The 25,993-nt window shown below is 42.1% G+C and overlaps 2 protein-coding genes across 3 annotated transcripts in view; one reads left to right on the forward strand and one right to left on the reverse strand.

Moving 5' to 3' along the window:
• DNAAF10 (dynein axonemal assembly factor 10) overlaps positions 1–12,147 on the reverse strand; it is a 31,778-nt gene extending 19,631 nt beyond the window's left edge. The window contains exons 1-2 of one of the 2 annotated variants that reach the window (XM_004609162.2): positions 11,828–12,147; positions 3,224–3,324 (exon numbers count right to left, since the gene is read on the reverse strand). In XM_004609162.2, coding sequence (XP_004609219.1) covers positions 3,224–3,324; positions 11,828–12,010 — 284 coding nt within the window. In that variant the 5' untranslated portion in view covers positions 12,011–12,147. The remainder of the gene's footprint in view (positions 1–3,223; positions 3,325–11,827) is intronic. The other variant, XM_055123155.1, reaches the window with a different exon arrangement.
• Positions 12,148–12,448: 301 nt separating this feature from the next.
• PNO1 (partner of NOB1 homolog) lies at positions 12,449–25,495 on the forward strand. The gene is made up of 7 exons (XM_004609163.2): positions 12,449–12,727; positions 12,931–13,080; positions 15,770–15,853; positions 16,479–16,539; positions 17,320–17,437; positions 23,586–23,656; positions 24,116–25,495. Exons 1-7 carry the CDS (start codon positions 12,521–12,523, stop codon positions 24,181–24,183), a joined length of 759 nt encoding a protein of 252 aa, XP_004609220.2. The 5' UTR covers positions 12,449–12,520; the 3' UTR covers positions 24,184–25,495.
• Positions 25,496–25,993: the final 498 nt, after the last annotated feature.

A 25,993-nucleotide genomic window follows, 5' to 3' on the forward strand; every position in this document is an offset into this window, starting at 1 on the left:
TGAACCCGGGTCGGCCGCGTGCAAGGCAAACGCCCTACCTGCTGTGCTATTGCTCCGGCCCCAAAGGGATATTCTTGATAACCTTTCAGTATCAATACTGTAAACCACAATGCCCAAAAGAAGAGGAACACTGGTGCTAGGAAATGTACACTGGTGGAGGGATGGTTGTTGGAACACTGTGTGACTGAATCCAATGAACAGCTTTGTAAGGGTATATCTCACAGTGATTCAATAAAAAAAAGTTAAAAAACAACAATAGCAAATACATTACTTTTATTTCTTTGCTTTTTTTTTGGGGTCACACCTGGTGATGCTCAGGGGTTACTCCTGGCTCTGCACTCAGGAATCACCCCGGCGGTGTTCAGGGGACCATATGAGATGCTTGGAATCGAACCTGGGTCGGCCGCGTGCAAGGCAAACACCCTACCCGCTGTGCTATCGCTCTAGCCCCTACATTACCTTTTAAACAAGAAGTTATAATACCACTGAAAATAAGTTTGTAACATCTGTACAACAATGATGACATTTATTGTATATTCTTGCATTGAACTGTATTCATTACAAAAAAATATATTCAGGTTGGACTTTCCCCTCAATTTCGCTGAAAGCATGTGACACAACATGAAAGGCTGATGTATTCTTTTTTCTCCCCAAATTTTGGGTCACACCTGGCAGTGCTCAGGGTTTACTTCTGGCTCTGCACCCACAGAACACTTCTGGTAGGCTTGGGGGGCCATATGGGATGGCATGGATTGAACTCTGGTCAGCCGCGTACAAGGAAAATGCCCTACCCACTGTATTATCTCTCTGGCACCTGACTGAAGCACTCTAAATTAACTATTAAACAGTTAAAGCAACTGGGAAATTAAAATAGTTTTGTTCAAAAGTATAGTTGAAATGACATCTGCACTGTATGTTCATTGTAGTCCTGTTTACAATAGCCAGAAACTGGAAAAAGCTCCAGTGCCCAAGAACAGATGACTGGTTAAAGAAACTTTGGTACATCTACACAATGGAATACTATGCAGCTGTTAGAAAAGATGAAGTTATGACCTTTGCATATAAGTGGATCAACATGGAAAGTATCATGCTAAGTAAAATGAGTCAAAAAAAAAGAGACAGACATAGAAAGATTGTACTCATCTGTGGAATGTAAAGTAACAGAATGAGAGACTAGCACCCAAAAATAGTACAGATAAGTAACAGGAGGTTGGCTACATGCCTTGGAAGCTGGCCTCACATGCTGGAGGAAAAGGCAGCTCAGACAGAGAAGGGAACACTAGGTTAAGTGTGGTTGGAGGATCTGCTTCGGATGGGAGATGTGCGTTGAAAGTAGACTATAGATCAAACACGATGGCCACTCAATACCTCTATTGCAAACAACAACACCCAAAAGGAGAGAGAAAACAAAAGGGAATGCCCTGCCACAGAGGTGGGGTAGGGTGGGGGTGGATGGGGTGGGGGGTGAGAGGGATACTGGGATCATCGGGGGTGGAGAATGGGCACTGGTGGAGGGATGGGTATTCGAGCAGTGTATGACTGAAACACAAGCATTAAAGTTTATAAGTCTGTAACTGGTATCTCATGGTGATTCACTAATAAAAGAATATTTTTAATGTAAAAAAATATTTTAAATAGCTTTTTTCTGTTCTATATTATTATTCTAAGATAAATATGTCCAAGTAATGGAACATACTACTTTAATTTCAAAGTAGCAGATTCAAATTGAGAATGAGGTAAAAGAGGGTTTTTTCCTAGGACAAAACTGTCACTGTCACTGTCATCCCTTTGCTCATCAATTTGTTCGAGTGGGCACCAGTAACATCTCTCATTGTGAGACTTATTGTTACTATTTTTGGCATATCCAATACGACACAGGTAGCGTGCCATGTTCTGCCGTGCGGGCGCGATACTCTCGGTAGCTTGCTGGGCTCTCCAAGAGGGGCGGAGGAAACGAACACGGGTTGGCCGGTTGGCCGTGTGAAAGGCAAACACCCTACCGCTGTGCTATATATTTCAAATGACTAAAATAAGATAGTCCTGAAAAGTAAATAAAGGGGAATTAGTATTCTCGTTAAACTCTAACCTAAATATAAGGACATAATTCTAGGTTAAAAAATTTAAAAATATTTTGACACATTTGTTATTTTCTCATTAGAAACAAGTATATATTGGCTTGCTCAACAGACCTACCAGCTTCTAAAAAGTTGTGCTTAACTGTGAAATACAAAACACCAAAAATCAAACAAAAAGCCCCCTAAGACTTTCAATGTCAAATGTTTTGCCAAAGGCCAGTGCAACAGTACAAAGGGTAAGGCACTTGTCTTGCATGTGGCTGACTTGGGTTCCATACCTGGCACCCCATGTCATCTCCTGAGTCTGCCACGAATGATCCCTGAGTGCAGAGTCAGGTTTAAAACCTGAGCACCACTGGTGTGGCTCAAAAATAAACAAACAAATGTCTTGCTGAAATGTAAAATAATACTTCATTTTGTTTTTTAAAATTTAAGGTACAGGGGCTGGAGTGATAGCACAGCGGGTAGGGCGTTTGCCTTGCACGTGGCTGACCCGGGTTCGATTCCCAGCATCCCATATGGTCCCCCAGCACTGCCAGGAGTAATTCCTGAGTGTAGAACCAGGAGTAACCCCTGTGCACCGCCGGGTGTGACCCAAAGGGCAAAAAAAAAAAAAAAAGAAAAAAATTTAAGGTACATTTTAATACATCGGATTCTTAAAGGTGAAGGGGGGTAGCCCTTTATTTACAAGGAGAGGGTAAAAACGTGCTAGTAACGTGTGTGGAAGTGATGATTGTGCAAATCATCAAAAAATCTAAAAAGCATGGATTAGTATTTTAAATTAAATTTTGAACATGAAATCTAAAAATATACATTAAAATTATTCTTTTCGGGGGCTGGAGAGATAGTACAGTGAACAAGATGCCTGTTGCCTTGCAAACAGTCAGCGGGGGTTCAATTCCCAGAAGCCCACTGTTCCCCCAGCCTCACCCCGAGTGACCAGGAGTGTGATACTGAGTGCAAAGCCAGGAGTAAGCCCTCAGTACAGCCAAGTGAGGCCCCAAGACAAAAACAATCAAAAAGACGATTTTCACATTTTTCTAAGTAAAAATTGAACTTCAAATATTTTAAAATTGCAATTCCTTCGGTGGAAGAGAAAACTACCAAAGAAATTGCTGATCTCACGTCTTATAACTGATTATTCTTACCATATATGAAGGTTGCCGCCAAAATCTCCAGTAGCCAAGTATCTCTGCTGTAAAGATGCTGCACCGAATGTTCCACATTTAATGGGTTTGGCCTTTTCAATCTTGAGAGAAGGGGGAAGAGGATATATTATTTATGTAAGCAGCTACTTATAAGCTGTGATATTAATGGCCCTATTATAGGATTTAAATAAGGCACATAATACAAAACGCAATTAAAACATTTCCTGAAAAAAAAGCATGCAATTACGTGTAGTCTCAAAGTATATAACTGCCAAAAAGAATGGGTTTTAACTTGCCTTTCCTCTCATCTCACTAATGAGACACTCAAATGCTGTCAACTCTACCATCTCCATTGGTTTGCAAATATGAAATTTCCTGCATTTAATGTGACTTTTTAAGATCCTCAGTAGAAATGAGAACATAATGAAGATATTCTTTCCAGATGGCTACAGGAACAAAAATGTTTGCATCTCCAATAGTTGTCCCCAAAGAAGCCTATAAACTGAGAATGTTTATAACCTATTCTCTCTGGGACCCATTCAATTCAGAGATTTGTATACCTGCATATACCAAAGGCACTGCTATTAGGAGGGATGGGGACATCTTGAGAAGTTTCTTTAATTTAAAAGGCGGCTGTTCCAAGTACTGTATATACTCCCATTAGTAAAACAGCCACATACCCATGCACTATTTAAGGTATGTGGCTTATGGGATTCACTGAAGAAGAACACATCGTTCAAAGGGCCTGTGGATATGATCCAACAGCCTAGAACTTTATAGATGTGCATAACTCAAATATTTAATAATATTGAATCAATGCTCCTCTTATATCCAAGTCAATGAATTTGGCAGAAGAGAATACAAAAAAAATTGGTCAGTGTGAACATACACTCAAGGATCTTACAGACTAATTGCCACATATACATATATACACACATATACATATATGTGTATATGTGTGTGATAGCTTCCATTCTAACACTGTTTTCCCTTCCTTTCACCTTTTTGCCCTTTTGATGACTGGGCAAAAGGTTTTCTTACACATAATGCAGTTTTCATTTTTTTTTGGTTTTTGGGTCACACCCAGCAATGCTCAAGGGTTGATCCTGACTCTGCATTCAGGAATTACTCCTGGAGGTACTCAGGGGACCATATGGGATTCTGGAGATCGAACCCAGGTCAGTCACATGCAAGGCAGACACCCTAGCCACTGTAGTGTAGTATCGCTCCAGCCCAATAATGCAGTTTTCATTCTTTGTTTTAGCTTAGATGCTAAGACACTAGTGAATGAACACAGATAAGATAATTTAGAGGGTCAGAGAGTTAGTACAGGGTTCAGACACTTTCCTTGCATTCAGCTGATCCTGACTGGACCCCAGGCACCACAGTGTTCCCCAGAGCACAGAGCTGAGTAACCCCCAAACATCTATGGGTATGATTCCCCCAAAGACTAAGTGTGGGAATGAGGACAACATACGCAAGGAGGTACAAAGTCTGGTTCTCTGAGCTGGAGAAAGCAAGCATGGTTGGACCTTCCAGTCCATTTCTCCCACTAGTTGTCAAACTGTGAAGCTCTGACACAGAGTATGCAAATTATTTATAAGAAAACAAGCCAAAAAAAAAAAAAAAGCCCAACCCCTGTATCAGCTACTATTCGAGATGTTCTTCCAAACTAGACCATTCCTCTCTAATGCAAACAACTCTGCAAGTGTCTGGAATACCCCTTTCCAGTGAGGAAACAGGTTCAAAGCTCTAAGCAACTGGCTCTACAGCTGTGCAGACATCAAGATCTTTCTACTACATGAGACTGCCTGGGGGCCCATATGTTAATCAATTAAATAAATATTTTATTATTTAGCCCCCATCTGTAAAACATACTGTCTAGAGAACTATCAAAGAACATTTTTCATTCTGAACTGAACGGGTACAGTCAGTACTATAGGTATGCATTAAGCCTACTTTCAAACTTGGGTCCTTTGGTTTTTTACTTTTATTCACATATTTACTATATCCGGGCTGGAGTGATAGTATATCGGGTAGGGCATTTGTCTTGCACCCGGCTGATCCAGGTTTGATTCCTCCGTCCCTCTCGGAGAGCCCGGCAAGCTACAGAGAGTATCTTGCCCGCAAGGCAGAGCCTGGCAAGCTACCCGTGGCGTATTCAATATGCCAAAAACAGTAACAACAAGTCTCACAATGGAGATGTTACTGGTGCCCACTCGAGCAAATCGATGAGCAACAGGATTACAGTGATACAGTGATTTACTATATCCACACATATGTATGTATATAAACACACACGTCTTTATATAAGCTACTTATGCTTCTCTCATGTTCTCTTCAGATCAGACTAACAGTAGTATGCTGTGTAAGAATCCAATCAAAATACATAAATATCAGCCACATAAAAGTCAGGAAAGATTATGCTTTTTTCTTAAAAAAAAAAAAAGGATGAAAAAAGAACCCTTCATCTTTTTTACAATTCTTAACCATATAAAAGTCAACAAAAATTACAGTAACGAATGGACTTAGAAAAGCAGGCTGTTTTCCCTTTCTTTGGAGACTCACAGGAATCGTTATAGTAGCTAAATTAAAAGAGAACATTTGAGTGAAGATAAACTTTATTCGTCAAACGTTTTCTTCCCTTTTGTGAAGTATTTTACCTACAGAAGAGAATTTGTAGTTACTTAAATTCTCTGTCTCTCTGTCTGTCTCTCTCTCACACACACAAACTGGTTAAAAAAAAATCTATTTTGTCAAAAGTGTTCCACAGAGAAAATGAGTGTATAGTAATATATACATATAGTGTATGTATGATATTGGAAGTGACCATCAGTGCTGACAGTATGTTGCCTTGCTACAATAAGTGAACATGATGAAGGAAGCCATGATCAATAATTCCCATGAGAGCTATTCTGGGTTTGTATGTGGGTGAGTCTAGTACAGCTTGTCAGTATTCCCACCTCCACATCCTGGCACTACTTAATTAACATTAAAAGGTTTAGTCAACCAACTGCTAACAAGTGGTGAATTCATAGCATAGGGACTAAAAAAACAGAACTCTATGAGTTTATTACAATTTGGGGGATTTGTTTTGGTTTGGGGCTATACCCAGCAGTGCTCAGGGGTTCCTCCAGGGCTGCTCCTGAGAGTACTTAAGGGACCACGTGATACTGAGATCAAACCCAGGCTTCCTCCAGGCAAAGCATTTGCTTGGCCCTTGGAACTTTCTCCCCAGGTCTCATGTATTACAATTCTCGCAATGTCCCTATCTATCTAGTTCTGGATGCCAATTTGAAAAAAGGTACCATTTCCAAAACAATGAAGTCTCAGACTCACCCCAGACTGGAGAGGCAAGAATTCCTGCCCTCACCTGAACCCTTGGCCAAGCCTGTGTAGGGTGTAGCACATGGCTCAATTGTAGGTGACACCTTGCCCTCATTCCCTGTCAACCTCCTGTGCCATGCTCAGGAAGACCCACATGCTCTCATCACTGGTTTTATCTGGGGTTCACAGGCTTTAGAATAGGGCTACTTAAACCTTCTCCATTTACGACACCTTTTCTCCCAAGAAATTTTTTCACGTATACAAACCAAAGATTTACAGGTCACAGATCATAAGTTTATTTTTGCTATCAAAGTTTTACAACACCTACGCTCAATTATGTGACCCCATATGTCACAACCCACAGCTTAAGCTAGGATTTAGAACACATGCACTGAGGCAGATTCACAATGAGAAAATAAAGTATGTTTCCTAATCCTGTATTTTAATAAATAATTCATCTAGCAGAATGCCAGTCACCCTGAGATTCATTAAAATCAACTGAAGGAAATTTAAAAAGTATTGATGCCCTAGGCCTCTCGACAGTGTGGATGCCAGGATTCTACACGGCGTCAGGATGTTAGCTAAGTGGAAACAAAGCACATATTTTATTTATTACTATTATTATTTTGGTTTTTGGTCACATCCAACACTAGTCAGGACTCACTCTGACTCTATGCTCAGAGATCATTTCTGGCAATGCTCAGGGGAACATATGTGGTGTCAGGAATTGACTGTGGCCACATACAAGGCAAGTGCTGCACCCACTCTACTATTTCTCTGTGCCCACCCCGCTCACACCCCCATGCAACCCTTAATTGAAAACACACACACACACACACACACACACACACACACACACGTTTTATCCTCTCTATAGAGAGCATAGGCTTTTTATGAAAAGGTAACCATCTCTCAATTATTTCTAGTTTACTAGAAAATAATTGGTTTGGAAATAATTGGTTCTCTTTAGAGTTTAGGGTAGAATTGAAAGCCTAAAAGAACACTGATAGAACTACAAAGATGGCTAATCCTAAAAATATGGGTGACCAGTATCTCTGGGCTGAGCAATGAGCCACCAGACTGGCAGAGCTGGGGCAAGCATCCCTGAGAGCGGATCTGGAGTTCCCAGCACTTCTGGGAGCCCACCTCTCCCTGATTAAAAAAAAAAAAAAAAAAAAGAATTGATGATAATTAATTTTCTTTTACCAAGCTACAATTTAAAAGAAAAAAATTTTTAAAAATATTTTTAATTGGATCTCTGTGAGATAGTTACAAAGTTGTTCATGGCACACTTGTTCCAACACCCTTCTCTTCACCTTCCTAGCTACACCTTAAAAATATCTCATTGGGCTGGGGCTGGAGTGATAGCACAGTGGGTAGGGCATTTGCCTTGTATGTGGTCGATCCGGGTTCGATTCCCAGCATCCCATATGGTCCCCCGAGCACCACCAGGAGTAATTCCTGAGTGCATGAGCCAGGAGGAACCCCTGTGCAATGTCAGGAGTGACCCAAAAAGAAAAAAAAAATCTCATTGGGGCTGGAGTGATAGCACAATGTGTAGGGCATTTGCCTTGCACACGGTCGACCTGGGTTCGATTCCCAGCATCCCATATGGTCCCCTGAGTGCCGCTAGGAGTAATTCCTGAGTGCATGAGCCAGGACTAACCCCTGTTCATTGCTGGGTGTGACCCCCCCCCAAAAAAATCTCATCATGGATTCATATTACATTTCCTTAAAAGCAAAAGCATTTTAAAAAATTTGCTAGAGGGTTGTTAGAAAAAAGGAGGTCAAGAATTTTGTAGTCAAGTGGATGGGCATGAAAAGTTTCATGCTGAGTGAAATGAGTCAGAAAGAGAGAGACAGACATAGAAAGATTGCACTCATCTATGGTATATAGAATAACAGAGTGGGAGACTAACACTCAAGAACTGTAGAAATAAGTACCAGGAGGTTGACTCCATGGCTTCGAGGCTGGCCTCACGTTCCGGGGAAAGGTCAACTCAGAGAAGCGATCACCAACTACATTGTAGTCGAAGGCCATGTGGGGGAAGGGAGTTGCGGGCTGAATGAGGGCTAGAGACTGAGCACAGCGGCCACTCAACACCTTTATTGCAAACCACAACAGCTAATTAGAGAGAGAAAACAGAAGGGAATGCCTTGCCACAGTGGCAGGGTGGGGTGGGGGGAGATGGGATTGGGGAGGGTGGGAGGGACACTGGGTTTACGGGTGGTGGAGAATGGGCACTGGTGAAGGGATGGGTTCCAAACTTTGTATGAGGGAAGTATAAGCACAAAAGTGTATAAATCTGCAACTGTACCCTCACGGTGATTCTCTAATTAAAAATAAATAAATTTTTAAAAAAAAATAAAAAAAAAAAAAAGAATAGCAAGACTAAAAAAAAAAAAATAAAGTACAGAAAACTTCAAAAAAAAAAAAATTTGCTAGAGGGGACGAGAGATAGTACACTGGGTAGGGAGCTTGCCTAATTCCTGAGTGCATGAGCCAGGACTAACCCCTGTGCATTGCTGGGTGTGACCCTCCCCAAAAAAAAAAAATCTCATCATGGATTTATATTACATTTCCTTAAAAGCAAAAGCATTTTAAAAAATTTGCTAGAGGGGACGAGAGATAGTACACTGGGTAGGGAGCTTGCCTTCCAAGCAGCCGACTGGGGTTTGATCCCCAGCATCCCATATGGTTCCCCAAGGACTGCCAGGACTAATTCCTGAGTGCAGCTCGAGGAGTACCCCGTGAGCATGATCCAAAAAGAAAAAAAAATTGCTAAAATTGTTCAGAATCTGGGGCTGGAGAGACAGTACAGCAAGCAGGTAAGGCACTTGCCTTGCATGTGACTTACCAGGTTTTCATTCCTGGCACCACATAGGGCCCCCTGGTCTACCAAGAGTGATCCCTGAGTATAGGGCCAGGAATAAGCCCTAAGTTCATTCAAGTGTAGTCAAAAACAAACAAAAAGAAGAGAATAAAAAGAATTATCAAAATCTGTAAGAAAGACAAAGAGCACAAATTCACTTTATAAGACAAATGAATCCCTAAACTATAAACAAATTACGTTTCCTCTCTTTAAGAAGTCAAAAGCTTATAAATGCTCTATGATCAGTCTTTGCTTGGTATTTTCTCATAAAAATTCACCTGCAGGGAGCTGGAGCGATAGCACAGCGGGTAGGGTGTTTGCCTTGCACGCGGCCGAACTGGGTTCGATTCCCAGCATCCCATATGGTCCCCTGAGCACCGCCAGGGGCGATTCCTGAGTGCAGAGCCAGGAGTAACCCTTGTGCACCGCCAGGTGTGACCCAAAAAGCAAAAAAAAAAAAAAAAAAAAATTCACCTGCAGGGTTCTTTTGCTATGCGTTGCTATTCTAATGGTTCTCATTTATTCAAACTCCTCACCCAAACTGACTAATAATCATAGGCCAATATTTAAATATCCCAAGTTAGATCCTTTTACAGATCTATGTTCACTCATTCTTTTAACAAGCAATTCATTGAGTGGTTGCTCCTTACAAACCATAACAAACCACACTGAGGAAGATACTGTTCTTACTCTCCAGGAGCTTATAACCTAATTTGAGATGAATGAGAGAGAATGACTCGTTTCTGGCACAGGTATTAGATACTAGAGGAATGCACTGTCTGGGGTTCTTCAACTTTGTATGGAAATCAGGAGGGGGGCGTTCACTCAGCAAATACCCTAAATTTGACCTTAGAATAGCAACCAGTGATCAGTAATGGAGAGATGGAAGGAAGGGTAAAGAGTAAGCCACTGGGACTAGGGTTAAGGTGCTCAACCTTGCCCACAGCAAACCCTGGTGTAATCATGGCGCCACCAGGAATGATCCCTGAGCAGAGCTAGGAGTAAGTCCTGACCTCTGAGAAGTGTGGTCCGCCACCCTTCATCCCCCCCAGTGAAACAACAAAACAGAAAGAAAGTCATGATTAAGAATCCTGAGAAGAGCACTTGACTAGCTGGGAGACACCGAACAAGAACATGGGCAACAGCAAAAACTCAAAACGGGATGTGATCTTACCTGCCTCCTAATCTAAGTCTGCCTGTTGGACTGTAGCGGCCCTCACCTACCCTAACTCCTGCTTCTTTCAAAAGGGTTCTCTCCACAGTTTTAGGTTCCTAGATTTCTCAATCTTTTCTGTACTCTATTACATTCCAAAATGCCTAGTTAAGATGAACTGTTTTCTGGCAAGTAAAATCAATTTATTACACCGAAAAGAGACTCAAAAATGTTAGCTCACTAGCGGCAAATTCTTTCACTAATGTATCTTTATCAAAGTTTGCAAATCTGATCATGCCATACCCTACTTAAAGTCTTTTTTAAAGTACTCTCTTTTTTTCTTGGTGCATAAAAAAGTGCATAAATATTTTAAATAAATTATAATTAGTTCCCAGAAGGTACAAGATTCTTCTGGTCCTGATTTCTCTTTGATTTTTACTCTTGGTGTGAGGCAGAATCTAAGTCTGGGCCCAAAGATGTGAAGCATGTACTCTACCACTGAGCTACATTCCTGACCCCTCTTCGGATTGCTGTGGAAACGATTTACTCTTTTTCTAGATGGCCTACCTGGCGTATACTCCTCCTAAATCTGCTTTTGTTTCATGGAGCCGTGTTCCTTTACGCCAGAAAAATCCATCTAGGTGTGTATTTATTACATTGCTGGTTTGAAGCACAATGAAATGATTCACCCGCTAGAAAACTGTGACATAAGGATTCTTGTCATACACATGCCTGTAATACCAGGCAATCCGATGGATGGAACTTTCAAACAACACATGTGTAGATCATCTCCTCCAACTATACCAGGGCCTGCGTCCTGGTGCCTGCTTTCACCCCTACTAACGTGGGCATCTAAATAAACCCGCAGCAAACAACTCTGCTCCGTGCCCGAAGGACCTCGGAGTCTAGGCATGAAGTCTCAACGTCACTTCCCAAAGATCACGTGCTGGCCCGCGAGGGTGGAAGAGTGGGTGCAGAACAAGCCCACCGAGGCTTTTTAGGTCTCGAACCGAAGTGTTTTACGTCGGCCGTGTGTATTCCTCAATTCGCGATTTAACTTCTCTAGGCCCTTAGTCGAATGTGTTTCGGAAAGACGCCGGACGAAGGTTTCGAGAAAATAAATAATGCAAACCCCGCCCAGGATCTTCTCTCGCCCCGCCCCCCGTTCCCTATTCCCCCCCCCCCCCACACACACCCCTCACCCAGCAGCCCTAAGACCCTGGAACGGGGCTGTTCCGAGCTGGCACCCACCTCCCGAAGCAGCTTTAGGTCCCCGTGCTGGATCTCGTACAGCTGAATAACTCCGGTGCCCCGTGCGAAGTTGCCCATGGTCACAAATTTTGCGCTGCAAGGCACCCACTTACAGTCAAACACTGTATAGTTGAGGCTTTTCTGCACATGGGCGATGATCTGAGGCTTTTCGAAGGCCGACATGGTCCAGCAGATTTCCCCTCCGCCAAGAGTTTATTCTAGACCCTGACGGTACACAACTAACGTGGAAACCAAACTCAAAACAGAAACGACAGTTTGTTCCTCCCGCCTGCCGTATTTTCCCCTAACGCCTCAGCGAGTTGGATTTAGTAGACCTAAATGATGCCAGAGCAATAATAAAGTTACCCAAGATTATTTCTCCTCACCGGTGGCATGACATTACTCATCGCCTTCTCCTGTTACTCATAAGTACAGAGGAAGAGATGACAAAATTGCTCTGGCTGTTGCTGGCAAGGTCAAGGGAACGACCACAAAAATCAGGCATATTTTAGAACAGCCTCTTTCTCCCGCAGGCCCTCGCTGAAAATCCGCAGGACCCCCAGCGTGAGACTCCTTAGGCGGAGGGGCGGAGTCCTGAGCCGGGGAGGCGGAAGGGGGAGACGTGCGCCTGCGCGTTGCGGCAGCGCACGTGTCCGAGCCGGAAGCCCGTACCGTGGCTGGAGACGCTTCGGGATGGAGGGCGCGATGGAGGCGCAGAGCGTGGGCGCCGAGGACGGCTTCACCCACGTTCTCCGCAAGGGAGAACGGCGGGCGAAGAAACGGCGGGCTGAGCAGCTGTCCTCGGCAGGAGAGGGCGCGGACGCGGGGCGTATGGACACGGACGAGGCCCGGCCGGCCAAGAGGCCCGTGTTCCCGCCCCTCTCCGGGGACGCGTTCATGGTACTCGCGGGCGACCCCGGGAACGGGGACCGGGACGGGGGCTGCAGCTGCTGGCGGCTGTCGTGGGTCGCCTCTGGGTGATGCGTGAGGCCCCGCACGGAAGTCTCTTGGAGTCGAGCTCGTTCAGTTCAAAGCAGATTTCTGTAGCACCCCCCCCCCCCCCCCAATACCTGACCTCTGAGTTGCGTTCTGTTTTATTATAGAGTGGGAAAGGCGAAACCAGGAAAGTTCCAGTCCCAGCCAACAGATACACGCCCTTAAAAGAGAACTGGATGAAGATTTTCACTCCGATTGTAGAACATTTAGGACTTCAGATTCGCTTTAACTTGAAATCGAGGAACGTAGAAATTAGGGTAAGGAGAATGTCAGTCGTTTCCAAGCACACTCAGATATTTTTCCTGCAGGGACGAGAGGTGCATGAATAGCTTTGTTCGATTTTTTCCAGTTTCCTAATTTTTGTGAAATTTTCTCAAATATCTTCAAAATCGCGTTTATTAGATTCATGTAATCAGCACCAGTATCAGTTTAATTTATAAATGAGCCGAAACCATACCAAAATACTGCCTTGTCATGATGTTTATAAAGTTCTGAGGCGAATTAAGAAAAGGAATAAAAAGAGAATTATAGACAAGTGTTCAGCCAACAGAAAGTATGTGCCTGTAGTAGAGGCGCTGTATTTCAATATTATTCTTTAGGGGTGGGGAGAATTGAGAATAAGTATGGTGTGTGTGTGTGTCTGTGTGTGTCATACCATCTTGTGGTGCAGTCCAGAAGTTAGACAAAATATCTTTTTGAGGAATGTTATACCATCTTTGGGACGGGTGCAGATTTATCTCTGTTGATGATACAGTCATGAATAATGTAAATCACCATTCCTGAGAGTAGCTGGGAAAATTTGAAATGTAGGGTTTGATTAGAGGACCTTCTTTTTCCCTTTGCCACTCTTAACCCAGGTGTTGATGGTTTCATGCAGTGACATTTGATGGTTTCATGCAGTGACATTATGTGTTGTCCCTACCAGATTAGGTTCTTTTATTACTTTTAGTCTCCTACTCTTCATCCTCTATGCCAGTGCCAGATAAAGTCCCCCAGACTTTTGTTGTTGTTTTTGATGTGTTTTTATTGTAGTGTAGGTAACATGTTTACACTGTTAATGTTTATGGTTTTGATGAACAAAGATTAAACTCCTTCATCAACACCAAAGTGTCTAATATCCTCCAGTACTGTCCTGTATGCCTCCTCCCTAAACTCCTAACTGATCCGTTACTCTCAGTTTTGTAATGTAAGGCCAGTGGTTTGTCAGGAGTGATAAAAATTAAGTTTTTGATTGAGCTTGCCTTCCAAGTAGGAGTCTTGGTCCCAGGTTTCCTCTTCCTCTCTTGGAGCAGTTCAGTGTCTGTTCTCTTTGCTCTCTCACAGAGAGAGTCCGTGCAGGCTCTCTCTGTCCTCAGCCCGTTCTCCTTCCCTCAGTTCTAGTCATCATAGGGCAGAGGTTTCTGACCTTATTTGTCCTACTGCACCGTTTCAGAAATGAAATCACTCAGTTTAACCTTGAAAATCTCTCATCTTTAAGCAAATTAACAAAAAATGCAGTAAACAATTGTCCCTGCTGCTGCCCCTCCCCCCACCACTGTTCCAGCTCCTGGTGGGAGCCATAGTGCCACTTTGGGAGACACTATTTTAGGATCTACCTCCAAGACTTTCTTCTTTATTTGACCCTTTTCAGTCATTTCTTCAGCGTCAGAACTTTTATTTGGGGTGGGCGGCTTCCAAACAATAGTCCGTTCTGCCTAGTGATAGGCAGCCTGATAGTTCAACACTCCTTCCCAGTTTGGGGGTTGCTTGGGCACAACCTTGGGCAGCACAATGATTGCTGCTGGAGGCCATCAGGACCATACCCAGTGGTGCCAGGGTCCGTGCAGTACTGAGAATTGAGTTTGGGACCCTGTGCATGTCAGGCATGCATTCCTGACCCTGAGGTACTCCTCACCTAGTGCCTAAGCTTTGTGTTATACTGCAGTAGCGTCAGTTTGGATCCCAGTAACTTGTGTTGGTGCTGCAGTATTCCAGACCCAGAGGGGTGCGTTGGCATACCTTGCATCATTATGGTTTTTAGGACTGTCACACAAGGTAGATGACACATCTTCAATTTGGATATGTGAGGAAACTGAAAAAGAAGTGTCTTGGCCAGAGTCACCAAGCTAGTAAGTGAGTCTTAATAGTTGAGACCTCTCTGAATCTTCTCCACTTCTATCCTTATTTTGTAGATGAGAAGACATAAGATCTGGAGGGTCTGTGAGAGTTGGCCAAAGGCACATAAGGGAGTTAATTGGTAGTTAATTTTAAATGTTTCATTATGCCACCTTGTATGATTTTGTCAGTTGTGTGGTCTCCTCAACCTGATTTTCAACCTGTGCGAATAGACATAATGGTGTTGGATTCAGACATGGTTCATGTTTTAACCTGTCTGGCAAGAAATAAAACTATGGGAATATCACCTAGTATTTAGGATTGTAATGAAAATTAGAGCTCTGCAGTGTAAAACAATTTGAAGGTGCGTGTTCTTTTCATGGGTGGGCATTTGATGAAGAGTAGTCATTTTTGTGATATTTATATAAACAGAAGGCTAGATCCCTGCTTAAACATATGTTACTAATTCATGCTGGAGTTGTTGCCTTGGAGAGCATATACGTGGCTCCTAATGGAGATACTAGGAGCAAGTCTATTAATAAACAGCAAGTCCAAGTCTACCTGGGGAATGGCACTAAGGAAGAGAGAGAAGGGGACTTGCTTAGTTGGGGTGATGGCTTCTTTGGACTGGACAGAGATCCTGCTGTGAACTCCAGACCCTTGGGAAATCAGTCACCTACTCCAGACCCTTAGGAAATCGGTGGCCTCCTCCAGCTGAAAGTTCCCTACTTACCTCCCTAAAAATTGAATTGTAAGGCTTGTTGTGTTAGCAGAGGGTGGTGGTGGAGGGAATTTGGATGGAGCATCACCTTTTCCATCCCCAACTGTAAACACCTTTGTTTCATTAAACAGACATGTAAAGATACCAAAGATGTTAGTGCTCTGACCAAAGCTGCTGACTTTGTGAAAGCCTTTGTCCTGGGCTTCCAGGTGGAGGTGAGTGGCCTCATGGCAGCTGAAGTAGGGTTTGAAGAAAGACTCCGTGTGAATGTTTTCCTGGGTTTGGGGATTTGGGCCCATTATTTTCTTGGGAAGGCCTCTCCAGTGGGCTGCTTCGGCAGACTCTTGGCCTGCGGGCCTGACAGCTGGTTGTTGCTGGTTGCCAGCACTGCAGCTGTGTGATGATGGTGCTAGGGTGAGGTGCTGGGAAACTCACCAGGTCTGTACACACCATGATGGGGGCAGAAAGCCATGCAATGCCATGTACAAACTGGGAAGCCTTGCGCATACCCTTTGAGCTGTCTTTCCTCAAACCCCTCCTCCCTTTTTTTCCAATTTCAGTTTTCTGGGTTTTTTTGGGGGGGTGGAGGGTGGGGAGGTTGCACCTAGCAATACTCGGGGGTTACTCCAGGCTCTTCGCTCAGGAATTACTCCTGGCAGTGCTTTGGGGAGCTTATAGGATGCTGGGGATTGAACCTGCACTGGCCACTGTACAAGGCCAACACCGTACACTGTACTATCACTCTGGCCCAATTTGAGTTTTGTGGTCTGTAATTTGTGAATTTTAGTTTACCATCATTCTCAGGTATCTGAGGGGCTCGTGTTTACTTTGATGTTACAGGATGCACTTGCCCTCATTAGACTGGATGACCTCTTCCTAGAGTCTTTTGAAATTACAGATGGTGAGTGCTTTCACTGGTCTTATTCTACAGTTCTGTATTTTTGTATTGCTAACTTTAAGTCAGTTTTTGAGTAGTATTGGTTGAGGGTTTTTTTTTTTTAATCATCTTAAAATTTAAAAGAAATTTAACTGAAGTAATATATGTTGTGACCTGCATGTTTTGGTGTGAACAGGTTTTTTTAAAAAAATGTTTGTTTTGAATGACTGCATTCATTTGTGGTATATAAAAATATATATAGTAGAAGACTAATATCCATGGCCAGGGAAAACAAGAATTAGGAGGACTGGTCGGTGGTTGGAACTAACCACAAGTATGTGTGAGGCTGAGGGTAGGTAAGACCAGAAGAGAGACTACTATGACAGTAACAGCTGGGAATGACCATGCTGGACAAGATCTGAGGGTTAAAAGTAGGTAAAGGGATATTCTTGATAACCTCTCAGCATCAAGTTGCAAACCACAACACCTAAAAAGAGGGAGGGAGGGAGAGAGGAAGGGACGGAGGAAGAGAAACAGAAGAAAAGTGTCTGTCATAGAGGCAGCAGGGGGTGGGGGGTGATGGGAGGGAACCTGAGGACAAAGAACATATTTTCTCTGGGTCATATCTGGGTAATAGATGCATTGCACCTGTTGTGATTCTAAATGTCATTTTCTGAATTAAATTATGTATTCACTAAAAAAAAAAAAGTATTTTATCTCTTGTAGGGAGAATTAATGATTAAATTTTGTGTTTAAGTGGGTTGTGCACTGGAATAACTTACTTCCACTGATTTTTTTATTTAGTGAAGCCCCTAAAAGGAGACCACCTATCCCGAGCTATTGGAAGAATTGCTGGCAAAGGAGGAAAAACCAAATTCACCATAGAGAATGTGACACGGACACGGATAGTTCTGGCGGATGTGTAAGTATCTGGGATTGTCATCAAATTATATTGGACATTTTGTTGTTTTCAAAATGTCACACATAGTCTATGTGTAACTAGCACTACTTCTTATCAATATATAATTCTAGACAGTTACCTGCAGTGAGTCGACTAAGTTAATTGAGAATAGCTCAGAAATTGGAGCTTTATTCTGAGTCACCAGTGAAATAAGTGTCTAGAATCCTATAAAGATGGCTTGACAGTTGATAATTTAAATAACGTTTCAGAGACTCTAATCTATTAGTGGTTAAGAAAGGCCAAGGAATGCTTTTTTTAAGTCCCTTTGTGAGGCTTTCATTTGATTGAAATATGATTTTATTATAAAAACTTTTCATGAAAGAAATGCGAGTATTGCACAGTTACATGTGGACATAATGAAATTGCGATGTGCTGAGAATCAAAGCGCTTGCAAGTCCAGCTTGAGTGACCAGTCTCTGAGTTGTGGCTGCTCTGTCGCTGGGTTGGGATTATTGAGAGATGATTCAGATGTGATACCACAGGCTGGGAAATAAAGCAGCTGATTGAGTGGAAGAGGTGTCTGCCTGCTACTAAATCCTGAAATAATTTTGTTTAAAATCATCTCATTGCTCTAAACCAAGAAACTCTAATTAGAACCATTAATTAGAACCAAAATTGTAGACTCTATTTTATCCCTTAGATGTAATTGTAACCCTAGATTGCTGATGTTCTTTATCTAAAAATGGGTATTTTATAAATTGATGTTAGGAATTGAGCCTAGAGTTGGGGATATGAAGCCATGAGAAAATCTTTCTTAAACTAGAGATTTTGGGGCGGGAGCCATAGTACAGCAGGTGGGGTGTTTGCCTTGCACTCGGCCAACCTGGGTTTGATTCCCAGCATCCTTTATGGTCCCCCTTCCCCGAGAACCGCCAGGAGTAATTACTGAGTGCAAAGCCAGAAGTAACCCCTGTGCATTTTCCAGGTGTGACCAAAAAAAGGAAAAAAAAACAATTAGAGATTTCAACATTTTTGACACGTATAATGCATTTCAAAATATCATGTATTTCCAGCTCTAGAAGCTGCTTAGGAGCTGAAATTGTAACTACTTTGCTAATCAAATTATGGTTAAGATGTTAAATTTATAGCTTAATGCATTCATAAAAATAAGTATATATATATTATATACATATAAAATATAGAGTTAAAATGTAGTTAATCTGATTTCTTAAAACAGCTTTTGTTGTGGAATGATTTACATGCAATATGGTTTACCTGTTTCAATGATAGAGTTCAGTGAGTTTTTGGCAAATGGCTCTGTCCATTGCTGTGGTTCCACTGCACGTACAGGTCCAACACTCCAGTACTTTGTGTATCTCCTCAGTCCCCCTTATCCAGTCAGTCACTGATCTAGTTTCTGTCATGATAGTTTTGCCTTTCTAGAAGCTTATATAAATGGAAATACATTCATATAAATGTAGTCTTCAGTGTATCATGGGGGTTGCGATGTTGTTTTAATTAGCATGGTTTTTGAGCATCCCTAATTCTTTATTTCTGATGATAAATTGCATTTTGTGTGTCCGTCTGCAGTTGAAGGACATTTGGGTAGCTTTGTGTTTGGGGTCACCATGACTAAGGCAGCTGTTGGGTTTTTTAATTTTGCAAACTCATACAGATGACTTGAATTAAAGAATTAAATGTGCTCTTTTGTATTTTTGCTCTAACTATGCTAACAGGAAATACATGTTTAGTGATTATATTAATGATGATAAAGTCGCAAGCTGGACTCACACCCTTATAAATGTTATTTTTTGACTTGCTAATAACAGCAAAATGCAGAATAATGTGAACAATATATGAAATTGAAATATCTTTGTTCCAACTATTTTTAGCGTGTCAGCTAGAGGATTATTTTGCCTGCTTGTCCTAAGACCTATGTTTCATCCACACTCCTGCCCAGTTACTTTGGTGGACTTAACAGGAAAACGTCTCATACACAGTGTTGTGGCTGCTGTCTCATCTTTCATAGTCTATGTGGAGCAAAAGTTTTAGAGTTGTTGTTTTTTTGTTTTTTTTTTTTAAATTTCTTGGTATCAGGGATTTACCAAGGGCCACATAGAGGCACACATTCATTCCCTGTCCCGGGAATTTTATTTTTTAGAACATTAGACATATATAATATTCTGATGCCTCAAAGAAAATTTGAACTCTTTGAGATAGACCCCCCCTCCCCACACACACACACCTCTAAGCTTAAATACCTCACTAAACCTCTATGTTTAAATACCTTGTTAGTGGAGTACTAGATTCTTGATTTTCTTTTCAGGTTCACTGTTGACTTCCTACCATGAAAGGTGAAATTCGAGCATCCTCTCACCCCTTCACTCCCTCCCCCTCCACCTCTCAGCTATAAACAAGTCTGTTGGCTTATTCCCATCTTCTTCCGACATTGTAGTTTTTATTAGACCAGTGGTCAGTATTAACTAAAATGTCAGTGCTCAATATAGTAGTAGATTACCAAGATGATATGCTCTGATTATTTTATATCCTTTGCAGTTTTTACCTGAAATATTCCTGCGTCTGTCTTTATCTCCTCTTGCGATGTTCAAAATATCAAACATTGTAGAAATTTCTCCTGGCACCACCTGTTCTAGAAGCACTTGCACCCAGTCTCTCTGGTTCCCAGCTGGCCTCTCATTTCTCTTTGCACCCTTCCCCTTTTACTGTCTGAACCTCTGGTTCAAGTCTTTTTCCATCAGTGCGTCTTATTTTCCTTACATAGGCTATGGAGTCTAGGAATTAGCATAGCATAGGAAGTTTGTATTTTTTTAAAACCCATTTCTAAAAATTCCTTCTGTCTTGGCCAAGTACACATCTTTCATTTACCAATCATTCTCATTCACAAATCTGAGGGCATTTCTGCATCTCCATTTCACTTTCAGTTTTAAGAACCCCAAAGCCACTTTGATTCGTATTTCTGGTTCTTTGTACCCAGGTTCTGAAATTTCACAGTGAGGTTTATTTATGCAGGCTGCTTTTTACTTTGCTTATTAGGCTCTTTCAGACGAGGAACACATCTACCATTCTGAGACCTTTTCTTGGATTTCTTCTTTCATTTCCCTTCTCTTTCCCTGCCCTGTCCTATCTGGAATCCTTTTCTGTTACTCTTTCTGATCTGTTTCATTTTCTTAACATCCTGTGTTTTCACTCTGTTAGACACTCAGATTCTGCTTATACTCAGGGTGTGTGTATGGGTGGAGTGGTAAGAAGCAAAATAGCTCTCAGGGTTCATGGGGGATCGGGTTGGAAGCTAAAAGTTGACTGTAAGTTTCACCTTGGTTGACTGACCAGGCTGTTTCCTGGTAGAAAATTCTGGCGCCAGTGTCTTCAGTCTTCGTGAGCAGGTCAGGTTCTTCAGAGAAGCATTCTTCAGCCTTCTCTGCTGCTACTCAGTTTTTGTTTGTTTTTTTTCTTGTTTCGACTATTTGGGTCACACTCAGTTGTGTTCAGAGGCTTAATCTTAGCTCTGTGCTCATGGGTCACTCCTGGGCTCGAGTTCCAACTGGGTCAGCCACATGTAAGATAAGTGCCTTAACTCTGTACCCTCTTTGGCCCATGCCACTTGATTTTGGTTTGATCCCAGGAATCACACCCAAGGCCTCATACATGCAAAGCTTACGTTGTATTTCTGAAGTACCTCCCACCTGACGACCAGGCTTTCCGAGCCCATTACAGAATGGCTGCGCATCAAGGATTCAGGTGCAAAAGTTTGCTTGATGTGGACCTTGCTTTTGGCACGCTGCTCCTACCTCTGCTACACCTACAGACTCTTTGTCTTTTGCCACCTATGTGAGCAATCCATCCCCACCCCCATAACTGCTAGTTATAGAGGGTGATGTTGGGTAACACTTTGCTGCTCCTGCAGGGAGCTTGAGGTTTATTGAGCCACTCCTACAACAGAGCAACTGAGGCACAGCTAGTAATCCTATATTGTTTTTCTCTTTCCTTTATGTCATTTATATGGTTTACTTAGCAATGTCCTTTTTGTATAGACACGGGAAGACAGTTGATACTATGCTATGTAACATGGGAGTTAATTGACTCCAAAATAATATTTACCTCTGGGCATTGACTTCAGCCTCAGTTGCCTTTAGTTCCTAGCACTCCAAGTGCAGGGTCCCAGTGAGGGACTGATGGACCCAGGGCAAGCTGTGAGCTACCCTGGCATTCTCATGTCTATGTATCATATCATGTGTTGTTGAGTTGAGACGAATAAAAAACTCAACAGGGGGGGTTGCCTGTTTACTCTGAGTGAAGATCTGGGGAGATCATCATGAACAAGTTTTTTAAAACTGATTCTCTTTTTTTTTTGGGGGGGGGGGTCATACCCAGCGATGCACAAGGGTCACTCCTGGCTCTGCACTCAGGAATTACCCCTGGTGGTGCTCAGAGGACCATATGGGATGCCGGGAATCAACCCGGGTCAGCCGCATGCAAAGCAAATGCCCTACCCGCTATGCTATCACTCCAGCCCCTGATTCTCATTTTTTATCTTCACCTTTACACTGTTTTTTGTGTATTGGAACATCAGGGAGAGGTTTTCTGCCTTATGTTCCCCTTGCCAATTTTAGTGTCAATTTATTGATAGTTTATTGACAGTTTAAAATTGGGCTTGAGAAAGCAAAATGCTATATATTACCAATTTTACCTAGTGTCAGTCAACAAGGAATGCCCATTAAAATGGCCTGCAGCAGTATGTACTCTCCGTGAATACTCAATAAGAATTTAGGTGATTTTTTTTTTAAAGCATTGTAGTTGAAATGCAAAGTTTTTTTTTAATTGAATCACAGTGATACACACATTTACAAACTGGTTCATAACTATATTTCAGTCATATAATGTTCCAACAGCCATCCCTTTACCAATGTGCTTTTCACACCAGTCCCAATCCTCCTCCTCCTCCCTCCCTCTCTCCTTCCCTCTCCTTCCCTCTCCTTCTTCCTCTCCCACCTCCCTCTTCCTCCCTCCCCCATCTGTGCCTTATGGTTTGCTATATGGGTAATGAAAGGTCATCACGTATATCCCTTTACCTACTTTCAACACTCAGTTCCTGTCCAGAATGATCATTTCCAACTATTACTGTCATGTTGGTCCCTTCTGTACCCTAACTGCCCTTCGCCTCCCACACAGTCTTGTGGCAAGCTTTCAGCGACATTGACCAGTCTTCCTGGCTTCTGTTTACCCTCACCTTGGATATTAGCCTTATACTATATATTTTTTTTTATATCACACAAGTGAATGCAGTCATTCTATATCTGTCCCTCTTTCTGACACATTTCACTCAGCATGATACTCCGTATATCCATCCATTTATAAGAAAATTAAAGATGTTTTAATTTAAAAAAGTACAGTGTTACTTTAATAACTGCCAGTGTTTAAATTTGGACGGGTTTCTAGATTTTTTTTTTTTTTTTTTGTGAGCTGCTTTTCCTTTTGAAGATAACATCTATCTTAAAAGCTAATGTTTGAGGGGCTGGAGCAATAGCACAGCGGGTAGGGCGTTTGCCTTGCATGCAGCCGATACGGGTTTGATTCCCAGCATCCATATGATCCCCCATGAGCACCGCCAGGGGTGAGTAACCCCCGTGCGTCACCAGGTGTGACCCAAAAAGCAAAAGAAAAGAAAAAAACAACCATAATTTTTTTAAAAAGCTAATGTTTAAGGATTAAAGGAGAACATGTAAGCCCTAGAACATAGAAAATACTCTTTGGATGGTAGATATTGTGACCCAAGAATAAAGATGCCTGCTGTGATTATTGCCATTGTCACTGTCATTCCGTTGCTCATCGAGTTGTTCGAGCGGGCGCCAGTAACGTCTCTCATTGACTTATTGTTACTGTTTTTGGGATATGGATATGCTGTGATTATTAATTTTAAAAAACTCAGTTAAAATTTTTTTTTAATCCTTTCTAGTAATTTTTTATTGGAACATAATACCACAAAATTCCTAGCCCCCTTCAGGTAGTTTTTAGTGAATGGACAGATATGCAGCCATCACCCCTGCTTTATTTAGAATTTGTATCTATCATGATTTTTCCAGAGCTTCTGGTTGTAGGACTTAAATTAAGAGGATACTTTTTGTTGCTAACTTGGCTCATTCTCTCACAGGAAAGTTCACATCCTTGGCTCTTTCCAAAACATCAAGATGGCAAGAACTGCTATTTGCAACCTCATCCTTGGTAAGAGTTCTTTATTTCTGTGATGTTTTCTCTGGAAAGAAAATAGAGAATTTAGGAACTCACACCACATTTGCAAATCATTTTAGCAAGAGTTCTCTGGTCTAGAGAGGAGTATGATCTCTACTGGGATTCCATCAGTCACCTAGAGAACAGAGAGGGCTTATCGGGTAGAAGTACTGATGTCTTTGTTCCTTTCCCTGATGAGATGACAGAAAAGCCATTCAAGAACAGCAGCAAAGTCGTGTTTCAGGTTCAGCAAAAGGGAGCTGCTAAGTATCAGTCAACTTAATTGATCAAACTGTCTCATTTTCAAACCTGCAGCAATCAGCAGCCTAGGTTGTGATTTCCAGGATTGGGGCAGCTTGCACAGAAAAACTGTTCTTGTTCTTTTTAGGGTTGTCCTGTTTCCCAGGTAGCTTTTATAGTTGTGAATGTATTTGCATACCTCTTCCTCTGCAGGAAATCCTCCTTCAAAGGTCTACGGCAACATTCGGGCTGTGGCTAGCAGAGCAGCAGATCGGTTCTGATTGTGAAGGAGAGCCCTTTCATCTTGTGTTTGGACTCCAGAGAAAAAGACCATATCCCCAACAAGTGGGCACAGGAAACAACATGAAGATTTTTTTCAGTCACTTGTAGCCTTGATTTGTTCCTTCTTACCTTCTCAGTCAGACGTGAACAGAAAGAAAGGGGTTGAGTATTCACATTCAGCCAGATCATTTAGATACCAGCATTCATTACCGTTAGCAGATTTGCATACTTTACAATTCTCATTTTGTGAGAAACTTAGGGTTTAAAAAGTTCTTCAGGGGCTGGAGCAATAGCACAGCGGGTAGGGCGTTTGCCTTGCACGCGGCCGACCCGGGTTCGATTCCCAGCATCCCATATGGTCCCCTGAGCACCGCCAGGGGTGATTCCTGAGTGCAGAGCCAGGAGTAACCCCTGTGCATCGCCAGGTGTGACCCAAAAAGCAAAAAAAAAAAAAAAAAAAGTTCTTCATGAGTTTGTAAGCTCTTTATTTATAAATTCACTTTAAAATTGTACACACATTTCTTCTAGAACTTATTAAAAAATTATCTCAGAAAATTTCTGACTCTACCATAAGTTCTGGGTAGTCTGCATAAGCCATTGTCATGTGTAGGCTTTGAATATACTCAAAGGATTAATAACTATGTCTCCAAAAACATTCATTCAAAAGAACATAAACACACTATTTATTTCAGCACTGAGCACAATAGCTAGGATACAGAATTCTAACCAGGTGTACAATGATAGATGGGTGGATAATGAAGGTACGCATATACTCAATGGAGTACTGTGCAGCTGCAAGGAAGGATGGACTCTTGCAGTTTACTGCAACGTGGATGGAACTCAAGGATACCATGTTAAATGAAGAAGGATAAATACTGGATGATCTCACTTATCTGCAGTGGGGATACCTCAGTTACCCTTTACCTGGATTATTGAAATAAGGTCAGAGAAGGAAAGAAATCTAGAGAGTGTAAATAAGAAGAGGCAGACTGGGATAAAAAGGGCAGGGCATCCTAGCACTTCGGTGGTGTAGAGGTAAGGGATATATGTTTAAACAAAGCAGGAAACCTAAACCACAATAACTGAATTTTAAAATGTGCCCATTGAGGGCAATGGGAGGGAATATGAGGACATTGGTGATGAGATTGGTGTTATTGCATGCCTTGAAACTATTATGAGCACTTTATAAATCATGGTGCCTTAAATTTTAAGTTTGTATTTGTCTTGCAGTTTGTACTTTAAAGTACAAAATTATAAGGAAAGTTTTTCAAATTCCGTATTTAATAAAAGTAATCAGAACTTTTTCATTAACTTGTATTTTTCATTAAGTTGTAACGATAAAATATGCTAAGAGATGGTAAGATTACTTTCATCCATAGAAAAGAATTAGCTAATGTCTACATATTACCTGGTTTTTTTTTGGTGGGGGGAGGGGGGTTGGGGGATATTCGGGATCAAATCCAGGACTTGACAAAAGTGCAAGCCATGCACTTTACTAATAAGCTATATCTATCCTTGGTCCCTACACTTTGTTTTTTTTCACTTTTGGTTTGGGCCACACCTCAGGGAACTCTGGTAGGGGCTTAAACTGGCTGTGTGCAGGCAAGCACCCCAACTTTTTTTTTTTTTTCTTTTTGAGCCACACCTGGCGATGCACAGGGGTTATTCCTGGCTCTGCACTCAGGAATTACCCCTGGCGGTGCTCAGGGACCTATGGGATGCTTGGAATCGAACCCGGGTCGGCCACATGCAAGGCAAACGCCCTACCCGCTGTGCTATCTCTCCAGTCCCTGGCACCCCAAGTCTTAC

Source organism: Sorex araneus, chromosome X (assembly GCF_027595985.1).
Source record: "Sorex araneus isolate mSorAra2 chromosome X, mSorAra2.pri, whole genome shotgun sequence".
Taxonomy (NCBI): Eukaryota; Metazoa; Chordata; class Mammalia; order Eulipotyphla; family Soricidae; genus Sorex; species Sorex araneus.